The following is an 18,716-nucleotide window of genomic DNA, read 5'->3' as shown; positions in this document are numbered from 1 at the left end:
AAGAATAAGGGCCATTTAGGACTGAGATGAGGAAAAACAGGTACTTTTGCAACGTTTAAGAGGAAAAACTTTTTCATCCAGAGTTGTGAATCTGTGGAATTCTCTGCCACAGAAGGTAGTGGAGGCCAATTCACTGGATGTTTTCAAGAGAGCGTTATATATAGCTCTTGGGGCTAACAGAATCATGGGATATGAGGAAAAAGCAGGAACGGGGTACTGATTGTGGATGATCAGCCATGAGCATATTGAATGGTGGTGCTGGCTCGAATGGCTGAATGGCCTACTCCTGGACCTATTTTCTATGTTTCTATGTATGGATTTCAGCAAGGCATTTGACAAGGTTCCGCATGGTTGGATGCTCTGGGAGGTTAGATCACATGGTATTCAAGGAGAGATAGCTGAAAGGATAGAAAATTGGCTTCATGAAAGGGTGATGGTGGAAGGTTGTTTGTCGGACTGGGGGCCTATCACTAGTGGTGTGCCTCAGGGTTTGGTGCTGGGCCCATTGCTGTTTGTCATCTATATCAATGATTTAGATGAAAACTTACAAAAATTGCAGGAGGATCTTGATCAGTTTGCCAGGTGGGCTGAAGAATGGTTGATGGAATTGAATACAGAGAAGTATTTTGGGAAGTCTAACATGGGCAGGACACACAGTGAATGGTAGGGCATATAGAGGTATACAAAATCATAGCCCAGAGTAGGGGAGTCGAGAACCAGAGGACATAAGTTTAAGGTGAGGGGGGAAAATTTGAATAGGAACCTGAAGGGTCAGATTTTTACACAAAGGGTTGTGGGTGTATTAAACGAACTGCCGGAGGAGGTTTTGCAGATGCAGGTTTACTCCAAAGATAAACACAAAATACTGGAGTAACTCAGCGGGACAGGCAGCATCTCTGGAGAGAAGGAATGGGTGACGTTTCGGGTTGAGACCTTCTTCAGCAGAAGGTAGTTGAGGCAGGTACTTTTGCAACGTTTAAGAAGCATTTAGATAGGTACATGGATATGATAGGTTTGGATGCCTGTTTCCATTCAGTATGACTCTATAACTCTTAAGTAATAATGCTGTCAGCTAATTTGGTATATCAGATGGGAAATGTTAAAACTGAATACTGTAAGTCCTCTCCTTCTCATACATGGGACCCGACCCGAACTGTCCATTTCCCTCTACTAATGCTGCTGAAACCACTGAGCTCCTCCAGTATCTATAGTCTCTTGAGTCTTTTCCAAATGTGTCACTGTATTGGTATATTCTTCACTGGGCCACATTTGTGACACTTGAAGAATGGAGTTCTTCAGTGTTTATAAATTGTGGAACTTTTGAGGACTTTTGATTTTAAGTAGACTATAAATAATCCCTTTATTTGAACAGCTAACAAGCTGGTACCGTACTCGTCCCTTCCCACCCCCTCACCTGGTACTTTCCCCTGCAACTGCAGAAGATGCAACACCTGTCGCTTTACCTCCTCCCTCGACTATGTCCAGGGACCCCAACAGTCCTTTCAGGTTAGGCAGAGGTTCACTTGCACCTCCTCCAACCTCATCTACTGTATCCGTTGTTCAAGATGTGGACTCTTATACATCAGCGAGACCAAACACAGACTGGGCGATCGTTTCGCAGAACACCTTCGCTCAGCCCACGTGAACCAACCTGATCTCCCGGTTGCTGGACAATTTAATTCTCCTTCCCATTCCTACACAGACCTTTCTGTCCTCGATCTCCTCCATTGTCAGAGTGAGGCTAAACGCAAATTGGAGGAAGAGCATTTTGGCCAGCCCAGCATTACAGCCCAGTGGTATGAATATTGATTTCTCTCACTTCGGGTAGCCCCGGCTCTCTCATTTTTCTCTTCATTCTCTCTCACCCGGGAGGGAGACGAGAGAGAGAGGAAGGAGCGCGCTCTCTCTGTCTACTCGCTCGACTCTCTCTCTCTCTATCTCGCTCTCTCTGACTCTCGCTCTCTCTCTCATCTCGCTCTCGATCTCTTCTCTTTATCTCTTAGTGTCTTTCTATGTCTTCTCTTTCTTTCTCTCTCTCTCTTTCTCTCTCTCCCCCTCTCCCCCCCTCTCCCTCTCCCTCTCCCTCTCTCCCTTTCCCACCAAGTCGCGCTAGCTTCCCATTTTCACCCTACAAACAGCTTACAATGGCCTGTTTCCTTTATCATCATTACTTTTTTGCATATCTTTCATTCATTGTTCTTTATCTCTCCACATCACCGTCTATATCTCTTGTTTCCCTTATCCCTAATCAGTCTGAAGAAGGGTCTCAACCCGAAACGTTACCCATTCCTTCTCTCAAGAGATGCTGCCTGTTCCGCTGAATTACTCCAGCTTTTTGTGTCTATCTTCTGTCTGATGGGTTACTTCTCAGAATCTATTTCCTTGCAATTTATATTTTCTGCTGCATATTTGAATATTTGGATATTTTGCAACTGTCATGTGATTATGCTTAATAGAAATTGACTGGACAAGGGTAAAATTAATTCCAGATGGGAAAACACTTACTTTTAATTTAAAAGTTGTTTTTTTTGTAACGGCACACTAACAAGAACGAAAGGTTTTTTGTTAAGTGTATATTTTTATGTAGGGTAAAACATTATCACTAAATGGCAATTCAAAATAGTGCTTATGGCCCTTCAGCTTCTACCAAGAGAATAGAAGCGAGAGGAATTGATAGGAATTATGGAAGTCTTTACTTTCCATTTACAGATGTTACATTTTCCACCCCAAGTATGCTGTCTTGCTTAAAAATTTGACACCTAATTCTCTTTTATTAAACATTGTTAATTGGTGTTGGGAGAATGACTAGCTGCAACATTGCCTGAAACTTGTAGCAACCTGTTCCGGTTACTGAATGTATTTAAAACTCTTTGTTTTCTATAATGAGCCTCACAACTTTAGATTTTCAGAATATTGCAAAATTGCGAGTGTTGATTATTGAGAAGTGAAAATCCGCACTCTTTATTATTTGGGCTGCATAACTTCAATCTGTAGGGATGATTACCAAAATAAAGTCTTAAGCTTATCCTCCATTCATATCAAATTAATACAGTCAAACCTGAGAATTAATTCATTTTGGAATCACAAGCATTAATGCATTGGTAATTGCCTGGTGCATGCCTTGTTTTAGAAGAGAGATGATCAAAGGGAGTGATTAAAGACTAATTTATAGGTGATTTTAGTTAATCACTTGGCAATTGTTTTGTGATTTCTGGTGTTTTTGGAATTGACATTTAGTGACGGTCCTATTCCAGTACTACATGTGCATCACACTATCTACATGGATTTTGATACTCTACAATGGGGAGAAGGAGCATGTACAAATTACATTTATTTAATAGATAGAGAAATGAATCACATGCTTGTATCCTGAAGCAGACTGAAAGATGGATTTTTATTAAAATATTACTGTACAAAAGAGCAATGTGAAAATTGATTATTTATTCACAGTTGTTGATTCCTGGATTGTGAGAACAGGAGATGTAAATGCACAACAGTTGCATTTCCTGCAGTTGCAAAGGGAATGCCACAAGAAAGAGAGTGGTTGATGGAGATGTAAGAGCCGACAGGGATCGCTGAAAGGAATACTCCTTCAAATCGTGCAGTTTTGTTCAAAGCGGCAGATATTGCAAAGGGTGTTGGCATTGAATGTCAAGGTCAGTGGGGTGAATAGTAAGAACCAGGAGAATGTTGTTGCGCTTTTTGGAGGGCTGTGAGAGGAGAGGTGTGAGTACAAGGGAAAGGGCAAAGCTTGACCTACTCTTACAAAATTAGGAAGGGCAAGTGACTGAAGTGTCAGTGAGCGACCCTTATGGGACCGGCGACCACAGTTCTATGAGCTTTAAAATAGTTATGGATAAGGACAGGACGGGCCCATAAGTTAAAGTTCTGAATTGGGCAAGGACAACTTTGATGGTATTAGACAGGAACTAGCTAAATTTGATTGGAGTAGGATGTTTGCGGGCAAAGGGACGTCTAGAAAGTGGGATCCTTTTAAATGAAATGGTGAGAGTTCAAAGCATGCATGTTCCTGTTAAAGTGAAGGGCAAGCCAGCTAGGAGTAAGGAACCCTGGATGGTGAGAGAAATTTAGGCTCTGGTCAGGAAAAGGATAGAGGCATGAGCCAGATATAAGCAGCTGGGCTTGTGCATCCCTGGAGGAGTTTAGGGGACTGAGGAGCATACTTAAGAAGGAAATCAGAAGGGCAAAAAGGGGGGAGGAGATGTCTCTGGCAGCTAAAATTAAGGGGAATCCAAAGAGATTTTATGGACATTAAGGAATGAGGGTAACTAGGGAGAGAAAAGATCCTCTCAATAACCAAAGTGATCATCTATGTGTGGAACGGCAGGCAATGGGCAATGTTGACGATGGTTATTTCTTTATTTTTACAGTGGAGAAATACATGAAGGGTAGGAAACTTGGGATGGTTTATGAAGATGTCTTGAAGACAGTCCATATTACAGTTGAGGAGATGCTGGACGTCTTAGGGCATTTGAATTTCCCAAGCCTGGCCAGATATATCCGAGGATGCTGTGGAACGCTAGAGGAGAAGTTGCGGGAGCCCTTGCTGAGTTACGTAAATTATTGTTACAAACGGGTCTGGTGGCAGATGATTGGAAAGTGGCTAATGTCATGCCTCTATTTAAGCAGGGCTGCAAGGAAAAGCCTGAGAATTAGAGACCAGTGAGTCTGTCATAGGTAAGTTGCTGGAGAGGATTCTAAGGAACAAGATGTATATGCATTTGGATAGTTTAGGGATAGTCAGCATGGTTTTGTTTGTGGGAGATCGTGTCTTACGAATTTGATTGAGTTTTTTTAAGACAACCCAAAATGTTGACGAGGGCCAGGCCAAGACGTGGTTTATATGGACTTTGATAAGGTTAAACATGGTAGGCTGCTCTGCAAGGTTAAATCACATAGGATCTAGGGAGAGCTAGGTAACTGGATAGAAAATTGGTTTAATGGAAGGAAGCAGACTGAGGTGGTGGAAGGCTGTTTATCGGACTGAAGACCTGTGATGAGTGGTGTGCCTCAGAAATCGGTGCTGAGCCCATTGCTGTTTGCGATTTATATCAACGATGTGGATGAGAATGTATATAACATGATTTATTAGTTTGCAGATGACACTGAAGTGTATGGTATCATAGATAGTGAAGATGGTTTTTGAAAATTACAGCAGGCTCTTGATCAGCTGGGCAAGTGGGCTGAGGAATGATTCATGCAATTTAATGAAGATAAGTGTGAGGTGCAACATTTTGAGAAGTCAAAGCAGGGCGGACATTCATAGTAAATGGTAGGGCCCTGCGGAGTGCTGTAGAGTGGAGGGATATAGGAGTAGAGGTACATAGTTCCCTCAAAGTGGCTTTCATCATTCAAGACTCTTGGATAGATACATGGATGGGAAAGGGTTAGAGGGGTATGGGCCAAATGTGGGCAAATGGGACTAGCCGAGATGGGGCATCTTGGTCAGCATGAATTTTCTGCCGGCTTTTACTATTATGATGTGTCTCGGTGAGGACGAGAAGGCTCGCCTGATCTCACTCCTGCTCGATCTCGGCATGCACATCTCCTGCACAGCTCCTGGACCATGGCTGTTAGCGTTTCCTGGTCCCGCTGTGAGGCCGTCGTGCCTCCGGTTGGTTTACCCAGACCCTCCGCCTCCACTCTGGCTGCCGGCTACTCCCGGTGCGGGGCTGTCATTCCTCTGGCTGGCTCTCCGGGGCACCTCACATCCACTCTTCCCAGACCTGTCGCGTCAGCTGGCCGTCCCTGACCGAGTTTGCCCGGCGTTCCAGCTGCACTGTACCCGAGAGAGGAGGAACAGGGGCGTTGGAGCCTGTGTGGACAATCTGCGGTCGGTGGACTACACACCTCTACCAACTCTACCAACTGTTGCAAATCATGCTTTTAATACAAGTATGGCATTATTGAACATTAGATCACTAGTAGGCAAGTCATTTTTAATCAATGATTTTATTATTAAGCACAATCTTGACTTTATCTTTTTAACAGAAACATGGTTAAGTGTAAATAATAGTGACACCGTTTTGATTGAATCAGCACCTCCCGGTAATATTTTTATAAATGAAGTCAAAATACACAGAAAAGGAGGTGGAGTCGCCATTTTATATAAAGAGACTTTACAATGCAAGAAAATGTCCTGTGGAAATTTCAACTCCTTCGAATATGTCGCTGCTCAGCTGAGTTCTCCCCAGCGAACAATACTTTTAACTATTTACAGGCCACCAAAATATGATGCACAGTTTTTTGATGAGATTGCCAAATTACTGTCCATTGTATGCATTGATTTCGATTGTGTTGTCTTAGTGGGTGATTTTAATATTCACATAGATAATGCAGAGGATGGAGGTACAAAAGAGCTCCTGAACATTTTGGACAACTTTGGACTTAATCAGCACGTAACAGAGCCGACTCACAATAGGGGGCATATATTGGATCTGATTATTTCCAAGGGTCTCGACATTTCTGATGTTATGGTGACTGATATTGCTCTTTCCGATCACCACTGTGTATTTTTTTAAACGACCATCTCTGCTAGCAGTATCAGAAAAGAACCAGAGGTGATCGAAAGGCGCTGTATCAATGAAAACACCGGCGCATTGTTTACTCAGGCCTATACACCACCACCAACTCTGCCCTCGGCCTCTGTCGATGACCTTGTGGATGGTTTTAGCTCCAATGTTATGACTCTTATGGATGCTATTGCACCACTAAAGACCAAGGTTTTATCTGGAAGGAAAAAGTCACCATGGAGAAATGCCACAGCAGTGAGATCCCAAAGAACAAAGTGTAGACAGGCCGAACGTAGGTGGCGAAAAACCAAACTACAGGTCCACTACGACATCTACAAAGACAACCTCCGTATCTATAATCAGGAATTGAAAGGGGCAAGGCAGTCCTTTTTCTCAGAGGTTATCAACAAAAATAATAATTCCCGCACCCTGTTTGCCGTTGTGGATAGACTGACAAACCCCTCTTCATCAGTCCTTCCTGAGCTCCTGTCCAGCAAGTAGTGCAATGACTTTGCAGATTTCTTCACCGATAAAATTCTGAAGATAAGACAAACAATGTCTAGCTCCACCTCAGGGAACATGGCTTTGTCACCTATGCCTCCAGATTCACTAATGAATCTACAACATTTTAAACTTTTAGATTGTGCATCTCTGACTGAAACTGTTCAACAGCTAAAGTCCACTACCTGCTGTCTTGACCTGCTGCCCACAAGCTTCTTTAAAAATATTTTTAACAGTGTTGCACCAGAAGTACTGAACATAGTAAACACTTCCCTTCAATCGGGGCATTTTCCTGAAGCCTTAAAAACAGCGGTGATCAAGCCCCTATTGAAGAAGCCTAATTTGGATGCCTCAGCTATGAGCAACTACAGGCCCATATCTAATTTAGCATTTTTGGCAAAGATTATTGAAAGGGTAGTTTACCAACAAATTTACTGCTTTATGACCCAAAACAATATTTTTCATAAAATTTGGGCTCCATTCATTAACTATCTGAAGGGATAGATTGGCACAGCACGAGGACCCAGCTGAAACTTGAACTCAGGAACAGATGAAAAACTATACTCTATACTTTATAACCTACGAACCTATCTCCATTGATGTATTACAGGTAACCCATTCCACTTCCCTTGTTTTTCTGTTGTGTTGTTTTTTGTTTTTTTTTTGCTTTCTTTTTTATTTGTAACTTTCTACCCTCTCTTTTTCTTGCTTTCTATAAAAAATAAAAATACTAGAAGCAGAAGTAATTGATAATGGAAAATTTTAATAATGTATGACTGATGTATATGAAAAGTTTTTTTTTTTTAACTATAATATGTAACTACATTTTATAATATGTCTACTTCTAATAAATAAATAATAATAAAAACAATATTTTTAATGTTTTCCAGTCGGGATTGCACTCACTAAGGTCCTAAACGACATACATCTAAACAGTGATGCATCAAAAGCTTCAGTTTTGGTACTTCTAGATCTCAGTGCTGCTTTTGATACGGTGGACCACAACATACTGCTTGACAGACTGGAGAAGTGGGTGGGACTCTCTGGTTCTGTGCTGGACTGGTTCAAATCTTACTTGAAAGATCGGGATTATTTTGTTTCCCTTGGTAATTTTGAATCAGAACGTACAAAACTCACATGCGGGGTTCCTCAGGGCTCCATTCTTGGACCCATTTTGTTCAACATTTATATGCTCCCCCTAGCTCAGATCATAGAGCATTTTAACATATCCTACCACACTTATGCCGATGACACACAACTATATATCGCAGTGTCACCACATGACCATAGTCCCCTACACTCACTGAGCCAGTGTGTCAAACATATCAATGAGTGGATGAACCAGAACTTCCTCCAGCTCAATGCAAATAAGACAGAAATTATTGTCTTTGGTCCCAAAAAAACAAGGCTAGAGGTGAGCGCTCAACTCGACTCAATTGCACTGAAAACCACAGACAAAGCCAGAAACCTTGGTGTAGTTATGGACTCGGATTTGAATTTTAACAGCCATATAAAGACCATTACCAGATCTGCCTATTACCATCTAAAAAATATTGCAAGAATCAAGGGATTTCTGTCCAAAGAAGACACTGAAAAACTTGTTCATGTATATATTTTTAGTAGGTTAGATTATTGTAATGGCATCTTTACAGGTCTCAATAAAAAATCAATTAAACAATTGCAGCTTATCCAAAATGCCGCTGCCAGAGTCTTGACCAACACCAAGAAAATGGACCACATTACACCTGTCCTTAAATCTTTGCACTGGCTCCCTGTGTGTAAGAGGATAGATTTTAAAATTCTGTTACTGACCTACAAGGCACCGAATGGTCTAGGTCCAAAATACATCTCTGACCTACTTGTTGTATATGAGGCGCCTAGACTCCTCAGGTCTTCAGGGACAGGTTTACTCTGTGTTCCCAGGGTCAGAACTAAAAAGGCTGAAGCAGCATTCGGTTTTTATGCTCCACACCTGTGGAACAAGCTCCCTGAACACCTGAGGTGTGCACAGACTGTAAGCGCATTTAAATCAAGCCTAAAAACACTGTTGTTTACTATAGCTTTTCCATAACCCGACATGCAGGTAATCTTAACCGTCTAATTTTAACCCTTTTATGTGCTTTTTAAAATCGTTTTATTGTTTCATTGACGTTGTTTTATTATTCATACATTTGTCGTATTGCTTATTTTGCAATTTTTAATTATTGACTATTTTATTTTTTCTTTCCTGTAAAGCACCTTGAATTGCTGTTTGCACGAATGGTGCTATACAAATAAATTTGCCTTTGCCTTTGCCTTATGATGTTTTGTACCAGATTGAAAACAGTTTTATGGTCTGAAACTGAACCCATTTGATCGGGATTTTAAGCTTGTTCCCCAATATGTGCAGGGTGATGATACATTTGCTTTCTTTTCCCCTCTGTTTAACCCTGATTATGCAGCTACCTTTGTTCCTTTGCGGTGGAACAGTAATTCTCGCGTGTATAAGTATAATCGTATTTAAGTATGAAACATTAAAAATAATCATATTTTTATTCTGAGTTCCTAGTACAAAAAGTACCTTCATCCCCGTAGACCTAAAAATTGATTTGATGTCCTTTTTAAGCAGCTTATGAGCACAATTTTCAATTAAAAAACGTAAAAGAAATTTAAACAAAGTCGTAGTTTCGAGAAGTTGGTTAGACTGGCATGGCAGCAGTTGATGCCACATAAGCTAACAATGTTACAAAATTTTGAGATTTTAAAAATCAAGTCTGTAATTTATCCCATCCGATAAAGCATAAAAAGAAGTTTAATTTGACGCCTAATTCACTTTCATATCTTCAGTATTAAAAAAGTTATGGCCATTTTCATACTCGGAAATAAGCATCTTGTTCCTTATTGCTTTTCCATTGACTGAACACAAAAGCTGTGATCGAGGACAGTCAAAAGCCTATAACTTTATTAAAAATTAAGAGAACTGAAAGAAATTTTCAGTTATTATAGATTGAAGCATTCTGAAACAAATATGAAACAATCTTACTTAGATGACTTGAATTTAAAGCATATAATTAGTTAGTTACCTAATTGTAGCTAATTACAAAATTCAATTACTAGATCTAAACATCTATCGATTTCTTAAGAATAGATTAACATTTTTAAATAGCCTAAGTGTCCAAATAACATTCACACAAGAATTCACAATAAAACATGTTTTTTAAATCATTGTCATGGATTTATAGGCCAAATGGAAGGAATTTAATGTTTAATACCTGTAAATTAATGCCCATTTAAATCAACTTGCGAGTGGGTTTTACTGGAACGGGACCATTTGGAACGTTGAGGTTGTGGTGATTTATACCCCCATATCGGCATGCCGGTTCGTATGGGGACTAAATCGCCGTTTCGCAACTTAAAATGTGAACTAAAGGCATCTTAAGAAACACTTTTATACATAAAAATAAACGACTTTCTTTTACCTGTCACCTACATGAAATCCGTCCCCGTTTTCGGCGTTTACGGCTTTAGAAGCTGGTTTTAAAATGACTCCAGCGTTGAAATTGTCGGGCGATTAAAAAAAAAAAAAGACACAGAACGGCCGTTGGAACGATTCTTCAGCAAACGCTTGGACTCCGACAAAATATAATCCAGGACAAGGTAAGAGAAAATCGCGTTTTAACCCCGACCCCCCCCCTTAAACGCGCCGAAATCACGCACACGGCCAGTGGCAGAACTGCAGCGCTGCTGTAGGTAAGTATTGCAATATACCTACATAAGCACAGTAGGTGGGCCAGACAAAATGAAGGCGAGAACTCCACTTTACTCACAGCCATCTGGAGCCATTAGAATATTTAGTGATAAATCAGCCTTGTTTATGATCAACTTTCCTTTTTGTTCCCTCCACACCAATACCATTATATAAATTCAGTTGCACTACTTCCCATAATCTTCAGTTTATTCATTTACTGTCACAATCAATAAAGTGCCATGTCCTCTTTAGTGACTGCTTTTGGTAAAAAGAAATGAGCCAGAGAACAGAAACTATTAGAAGTATTCCATGAATAAAGTTTCCTAATCCTGATGCAAGGTCATTGATTTGGAATATTAACCATGTTTCTTTCTCCATAGATGCTGCCTATATAGTTTATGTTCTTTATCTCTGTAGAACTGGAGTTGAAATCCAGACCAATATTAGAAGCGAAAGGTTCCATATTTTGTAAAATGTACAAAAATAGCATGTGGTTTGTAAGCTCCACGATGGCAATTATTCAAACTTAATTTGAATACATTTACTAACAGGAATGGCAATCATAGTTATTGTGAGTCGTCATTTATGTCCATTGTTGGAAAATGGAATTTAAAAAATAGCTACAGGGAATTACTGAGAAGGTTGTAGTTGCTTGAAAGGTTTGTTTTAATACTTAATCATGACTTTATAAAATATTCTTCAGCAGTGGCAAACACAACAGAGGGTGATGTACTTCTAGAAGATGCAGACGAAAAAGGGATATGAATGAAATGCCCTCATCATGGCTCCCAGCACTATGATAGATCTATTTAAGGATTGGGAATGAAGCGACAAGTCATCATGAGTTGATGAAAGTAGGCTCCTAAAGGTTAAATATATTCAGGCAAGGTAACATTTTGGAAGATACCTAGTTTCAGGCGTTGATTTTTGAACAGGTTAAATACAAAACATGATCAAACTCTCACTTTATTACTTTTACCTCGTTGAAAATTGGGTCAAAAATAATGTTCAGCTAATTTATTTTGAAATTCATGAAAAGATGTGTATTCTTTCTGTTGTTCCACAGTAGTTTCTTTAGAAATTGCATATACATTCTGTAGCAAAAGGGATCCAGAAAAATAAAGATGAAGTTTCCATCTCCCTTCTTCGGGAGGCTGCATATTTTCCACGTGGAACACACAAGTGATTTAATGAAGGGATTATAATACCATTGGGTTTTATCCAGCCACATCTACCTTCAAGCATGTATTTTTTTAGAAATCTCTTTATGCAACCCTTTTATCTGCACATCAACAACACAATGTCTTGATTAAGAAGCAGGTGTTATGTGCAAAGTAGTTTTAGTTTTCATTAAACTTTGTGGCATGGTTTAAATCTAGCCAGAATAAAGACACAAACACCTATCTCTCATCATCTGAAAGAGATGGACTAACTTTGGGAATTTGCAATTCAGAAGTGAGTAAGTAAATATCCAGAATCTTTAGAGAAGTGTATTTTATTAAAAAAAATCTTCAATAATTTCCCTGCCACTGACATAAAGCTCCCCTCCCTGTAGTTACCTGTCCTATCCCTGCTGCCCTTCTAAAGTTGAGGAACAACGTTAGTCATAACTTATGTGCCAGAAGACTGGAGGATAGCTAATAAAATTGCAAAAGTCTCCGTCAAGGCTGTACATACCTATCTCTTCCCAGGCTTCCTACTGCAACCTGAGATAGGTCCCTTCCAGTCCTGGGAATTTATCAACCTTCTGAGTTACGAGACATCTCACTACTCCTACTTGATATTGCCCTGCTCAAGATAATCCACATACATGACCCTGAACTTGCCATCTTCCATGTCCTCCTTGGTGAAACCGTTGAAAATTATTCATTTAAGATCTCGCCCACATCACCAGGCTCCACACATAAGGGGGAGATGGTAACACTGGTAAAGAGGGAATCCATGCCAAAGATCAAGATCTTTGTGGGTATTTTTTCTCTTTGATCCCTAACGAGACCCAGTCTTTCCCTGGCTACCCTTATGCTCCCAATATGCTTAACTCATGTGCAAACTGTCACTTTTGCCATTGTTGTATTCTATAACTGAAACTGGGTGCAACTTGTGAATGAAGAATGTTGTATCTAATTGTGGAGATCTAACGGATGCTATTGGTGAATTTGCGCTTCTCTAGTTACCTTCAGTATGAATAGTGAGTTGATGAGAACTTCAAGTATTTATGAAATACTCCAATTCATTTTTTTGGATGAGATGTAAAGTTCTTATCACGTGCCAGATAATAATTAAATCTTCTAGCTGCAAGAAAAAAGGACTTTCTATATATGCATTATAATTGCCTTATAAATATTTCAACAGTGATAGATTTTAATTTTTTTCATTTTAACTAAATACTGTTTATATGTTTGTGAACTTCTTCCAACCCTAACTCTGTAAGTATATACAGATCATTATCTTACTCTATAAAATTATCAAATATGAATAATAAAAAACTTTTGATTATTTCCTGGTCTGTAGACAGTGAGAATTTTCAGTGCAGCATGCAGCAGCACTTCTGGGATGCAGAGATCCCCTGGAGTTGAGAACTAACACTGGTAAAGAGGGAATCCTTGCCAAAGATCAAGATCTTTGTGGGTATTTTTCCTCAAGGTTAGCAGCAAGAGCTATCGCTCTACCACTGTGGGCAAAATACTGTACATCTATTAATCTCACGATCCAGTTAATTAGATTCTTTACTGTGTGTGAATCGGTCACCAAAACATTGCGTAAATTACATTTATATTACATTGCGATGTATTGTCAAGAATGCTTCTTTCTAATAGTACATCATAGCTTTTCGTTTCATAATTTGAGGGGTAGTTTTGTTGAATATGTGTGAAATTGTAATATGCATTGTATATGATTGGAAGAGAACATGTTTGTAAAGTTGATATTAGTTTCATTGAATTAAGTAATTTTTGATAGGAATTGAAGGAATTTCAAAGTAAGCTACTCTCTCACTGCTGATAATGTATCCTGAATAATAGTTATTAGTAGAGTACTAGAGTATATAATCGTGAGCTGAATTACATATCAAAAGCCCGGGCTGCCAGGTTTTTCTTCTCAACAGCCTAATTACTTCAGTAAATCAGCAGAAGTTTGTAAATGAGAGATAAGATGAATAAAATCAATTATACCTGAGGATGCAGCATACATAATGGGTCTGGGCCTGATTAGAGCCTTTGAGAATTGAAAAGTTCAGTTTTATTTTAGACTTTTTAAAGTGTAAATTTAGCTCTTAACTCAAGAAAATGAAAAGCTTTACTACATAAGAAAGAAAGAATTTCCATTTACATACTACATTTTACAAATGTAGCACTTCCAAATTATTTTGCAATGGGTGAAGTGCTTTTATGGTGTAGTTATTATTATAATGTAAGAGTAAAAAGAATATAATAAAAAATGTGAACAATTAGTTTGCATGACAGGGGTTCAGTTAAAGGTAGATTGCTGTGGTGATAGTGATGGCGAATGCTTTACCTGTGAAAAGAGCCCCGTGAGATAAATATACTGTTATTCCTGACTTTGCTTTTAATTTTTACTTGTTAAAATATGGAGGTACTATTGGTGTCATGCAGTATGTTGCTTTTCCTATACGAGTTGCACTTTCCATTGTGACAAACGTAATCTATGGTTCAAACACAGTCTCTTAATCCAGGTAATCAATCATTGTTAATTTTGCAAAAAAACAACACCAAAGTCACAAACTATATCAAATATGACCATAACCAAGATTTTTTTTAATTTAATGGACCACACCATCTTCCAACTCCAACTTTTCCTCATTGTAAAGCTCTGTGAGATTGTATATATATATATATATATATATATATATATATATATATATAGTTTTTGCTCAGTTCATACATTGTTAGTGCTTTTGCTTAATGATTTTAAACTTCTCGATGTGCAAGTTGAAAGTTTCACCACTTAATACAGGAACAGAGAACAGGTATATTTTCAGTAGCTAAGGTGCCCTCTATAATGTTTCGGACAAAGACCCATCATTTATTTATTTGCCTCTGTACTCCACAATTTGAGATTTGTAATAGAAAAAAAATCACATGTGGTTAATGTGAACATTGTCAGATTTTAATAAAGGCCATTTTTATACATTTTGGTTTCACCATGTAGAATTTTTACAGCTGTGTTTATACATAGCCCCCCCCCCCCCATTTCAGGGCACCATAATGTTTGGGACACAGCAATGTCACGTAAGTGAAAGTAGTCACGTTTAGTATTTTGTTGCATATCCTTTGCATGCAATGACAGCTTGAAGTCTGTGATTCATGGACATCATGAATCTGGGTGGGTGGCTTCTCTGGTGATGCTCTTCCAGGCTTGTATTGCAGCCATCTTTAGCTTATGTTTGTTTTGGGGGCTAGTCCCCTTCAGTTTTCTCTTCAGCATATAAAAGGCATGCTCAATTGGGTTCAGATCGGGTGATTGACTTGGTCAGTCAAGAATTTACAATTTTTTAGCTTTAAAAAGCTCCTTTATTGTTTTACAAGTATGTTTGAGATCATTGTCTTGCTGTAGAATGAACCGCCGGCCAATGAGTTTTGAGACATTTGTTTGAACTTGAGCAGATAGGATGTGTCTACACACTTCAGAATTCATTATGCTACTACCATCAGCAGTTGTGTCATCAATGAAGATAAGTGAGCCAGTACCTTCTGCAGCCATACATCTTCTTCTTCTCCTTAAGCCCTTTGCTCTTCTAGGGAGCATAGGCCATTGACGAATGTCCTCCACCTCACTCAGTTGTTGGCAGGTCTTTCGAGATCTCCCCAGTTGAGCCCACTCTCAGACATTTCTGTCTGGACACCTCTTCTCCAGCTGTTCCTGGGGCGACCTCTTTTCCTTTTTCTTGGGGGTTCCATTTCAGGGCTTGCTGGATGATGTTTGTGGTGTTTCCTGAGGGTGTGTCTAATCCAACTCCATTTTCTCCTTCGAATTTGTAAGTCAATGGGCTCCTCGCTTGTTCTTCAGGACCTCAGAATTCATAATGCTACTACCATCAGCAGTTGTATTATCAATGAAGATAAGTGAGCCAGTACCTTCTGCAGCCATACATGCACAAGCCATAACACCCCCACCATTGTGTTTCACAGATGAGGTGGTATGCTTTGGATCTTGGGCAGTTCCTTCTCTCCTCCATACTTTGCTCTTGCCATCACTTTGATATGTTAATCTTCGTCTCATCTGTCCACAGACATTTTTTCCAGAACTGTGGTTCTTTAGTAACTTGTCAGTTTCTTTGTTGAACTAAATTAAGTCGCATGTTGCAATCAAAAGCGCTTGAACAATTGGTTGGGAAGAAAGCCAAACTGTAAGAAAGACGACTGCGCCTCCTTTTCAAGAGCAGCCAGCTGGTTAAGTACTTCTTGGCAAACTGTAATCCGGCCATCCTATTTTTTCGGCTAACCATCTTTGCATCTTGCAGTGTAGCCTCTGTATTTCTGTTCATGAAGTCTTCTGCGGACAGTGGTCATTGACAAATCCACACCTGACTCCTGAAGAGTGTATCTGATCTGTCGGACAGGTGTTTAGGGGGGTTTCTTTATTATAGAGAGAATTCTTCTGTCACCAGCTGTGGAGGTCTTCCTTGGCCTGCCAGTCCCTTTGCGATTAGTAAGCTCACCAGTGCTCTCTTTTTTCTTAATGATGTTCCAAACAGTTGATTTTGGAAAGCCTAAGGTTTGGCTGATGTCTCTAACAGTTTTATTCTTGTTTCTCAGTCTCATAATGGCTTATTTGACTTTCATTGGCACAACTTTGGTCCTCATGTTGATAAACAGCAATCAAAATTTCCAAATGTGATGGAGAGACTGGAGGAAAGACTAGGTGCTGAGAGTTCTCTTATACCTGCATTAAGGAGGCAATTAAACGCACCTGAGCAATTACAAACACCCGTGAAGCCATGTATCCCAAACATTATGGTGCCCTGAAATGGGGGGGACTATGTATAAACATAGCTGTAATTTCTACATGGTGAAACCAAAATGTATAAAAATATCCTTTAATAAAATCTGACAATGTGTACTTTAACAACATGTGATTTATTTTTTTTCTATTACAAATCTTAAATTGTGGAGTACAGAGGCAAATAAATAAATGATTGGTCTTTGTAGCAAACATTATGGAGGGCATTGTAAGATAATTGATCTGAAGAATATCTGTTCATTTTCATGCATGCATTACCGAAAGCTTGCCTTGATGTCAAGGTTAGTGCTGATACATTTGAAAGCTTTGGGATTTGGGGCTTGCTTATGAAAGTAATTTGAGATATGGCGGCTGTTAAAATATAAATTTAATGCCAGAAAAAATCAGAAAAATGCATGCATCTTCTATTGCATGGCTTTTGAATGATTGCGGTTTTGCCCCATGCATTTTGAGACAAATGTGCAGTTGCCACCATTGTGGTGCTGCACACTGAGAACCCTTCGATTAATTCCTTAGCAGCTGAGGAACTGCCTCGTCTATATCAGAATCCTTGTGTGGGCACAACTTTATTTCTTTTTTTTGTTTTTTAAGATTATTTGCATAACTCTTCTATTTTCTACCAATGAAAAATCATTGTTAAAGTGCTATTTTCACTTTGTTTTGTTTCACCTCCAGATACGTAGATGATGTTATTGCACGTATTGACAGAATGTTTCCTGACATGTCCCTTCACTTATCCAGACCAAATGGTTCCTCTGCAGTGCTGCTGGTAAGATCTTCACAGTCATAGCACAGGCTGGCCATTAAGATGCATGTAATTTTATTTTTTAATGTATGCAGTGCCTAGTACTCTTTGGGTTTGGTCCAACGTAGAGGAAAGATTTTGCCTAAATGGAGGAGAAAACTGAATGATAAATCAAGAAGGCTGACAGCAAGATGTGATAAAGAATTGTGCTGATCGGCTGCTTCCATCACATTCGGTTTTCACTGCTGAATGGCGGTTTGAAATGTGCAATTGAATACTGAGAAAAGAAGAATTTCCTTTACATGAAAATATAAATTATACTTCACAGGACAAAAAAAAAAATCATCAAAATCATCAAAATATAATGGCAGTTTATTTAAAATTTATTTCAATGGCAATTTATTTATTTTGAAAAATGCATTATGGTGATGTAGAATTTATTGCCTGGTGTAGCGCTCATGCTATCTTGCAAAAGGTTGTTTGATATATAAAACAACGTTTGCAGGACCATAGGGAACAAGACCACCTAAGGTGCCAACAAAGGTAGGATGGGCCAACTAGCTAATTTCTGTGCTTTATTACAACATTTCTATATCATAACTGCTAAACAAAGGAGTTGGGCCTCGATGTACACACCAGTACAAGATAGATCACAAATTGCAGATTTGTTATATGATACTTATAATATAAATGTTTAAAAATTAACTGACCTTCTGTAAAAAGTTGTATAGTGCACAATAAGAATACTTATTCAGTGTGATGACCTGAGCTATTTATACCTATCATCGGCATTGTATAAATATTTTATTAAAAAAAACAAATTCAGCCGGATTGCGTTATCACTAGATCTTGGGAGGAAGCATCATCACTTGGAATGACCAAATATTACTTCCACATTTTTGTGTGTTTACGGCAGCTTATCAAGCTGCTGTATTCCCAAAGCAAACGGTGCCAAATATATATCTTCTCCCCTTTGCTCAATCTATTGTACTTGAGTTTGAACTGATTCTTTCTATGTTTGGAATATCTGATCTGTTTGGATAGCATGCAAAACAAAGCTTTTCGCTGTACCTTGGTACATGTGACAATAATAAACCGAAACCTATTTCTATGTGACTTGTTTTTATTTAAACCAGATCACAGAGTTATACATTGAAGTGAAATATTTGAAGTAAAATTTGATATTGTTTTCACTGCAAACAATTAAAGGCCAAAACTTTGGAAAGCAGTG

At 39.0% G+C, this 18,716-nt stretch overlaps 1 protein-coding gene across 1 annotated transcript in view; it reads left to right on the top strand.

Moving 5' to 3' along the window:
- med27 (mediator complex subunit 27) overlaps nucleotides 1-18,716 on the top strand; it is a 211,603-nt gene that overhangs the window by 93,829 nt on the left and 99,058 nt on the right. Inside the window, exon 4 of the mRNA XM_033049112.1 lies at nucleotides 17,416-17,509. Coding sequence (XP_032905003.1) covers nucleotides 17,416-17,509 — 94 coding nt within the window. The remainder of the gene's footprint in view (nucleotides 1-17,415; nucleotides 17,510-18,716) is intronic.

This window comes from Amblyraja radiata, chromosome 32, assembly GCF_010909765.2.
Source record: "Amblyraja radiata isolate CabotCenter1 chromosome 32, sAmbRad1.1.pri, whole genome shotgun sequence".
NCBI lineage: Eukaryota > Metazoa > Chordata > Chondrichthyes > Rajiformes > Rajidae > Amblyraja > Amblyraja radiata.
This window is presented reverse-complemented; position numbering and strand designations above follow the sequence as displayed.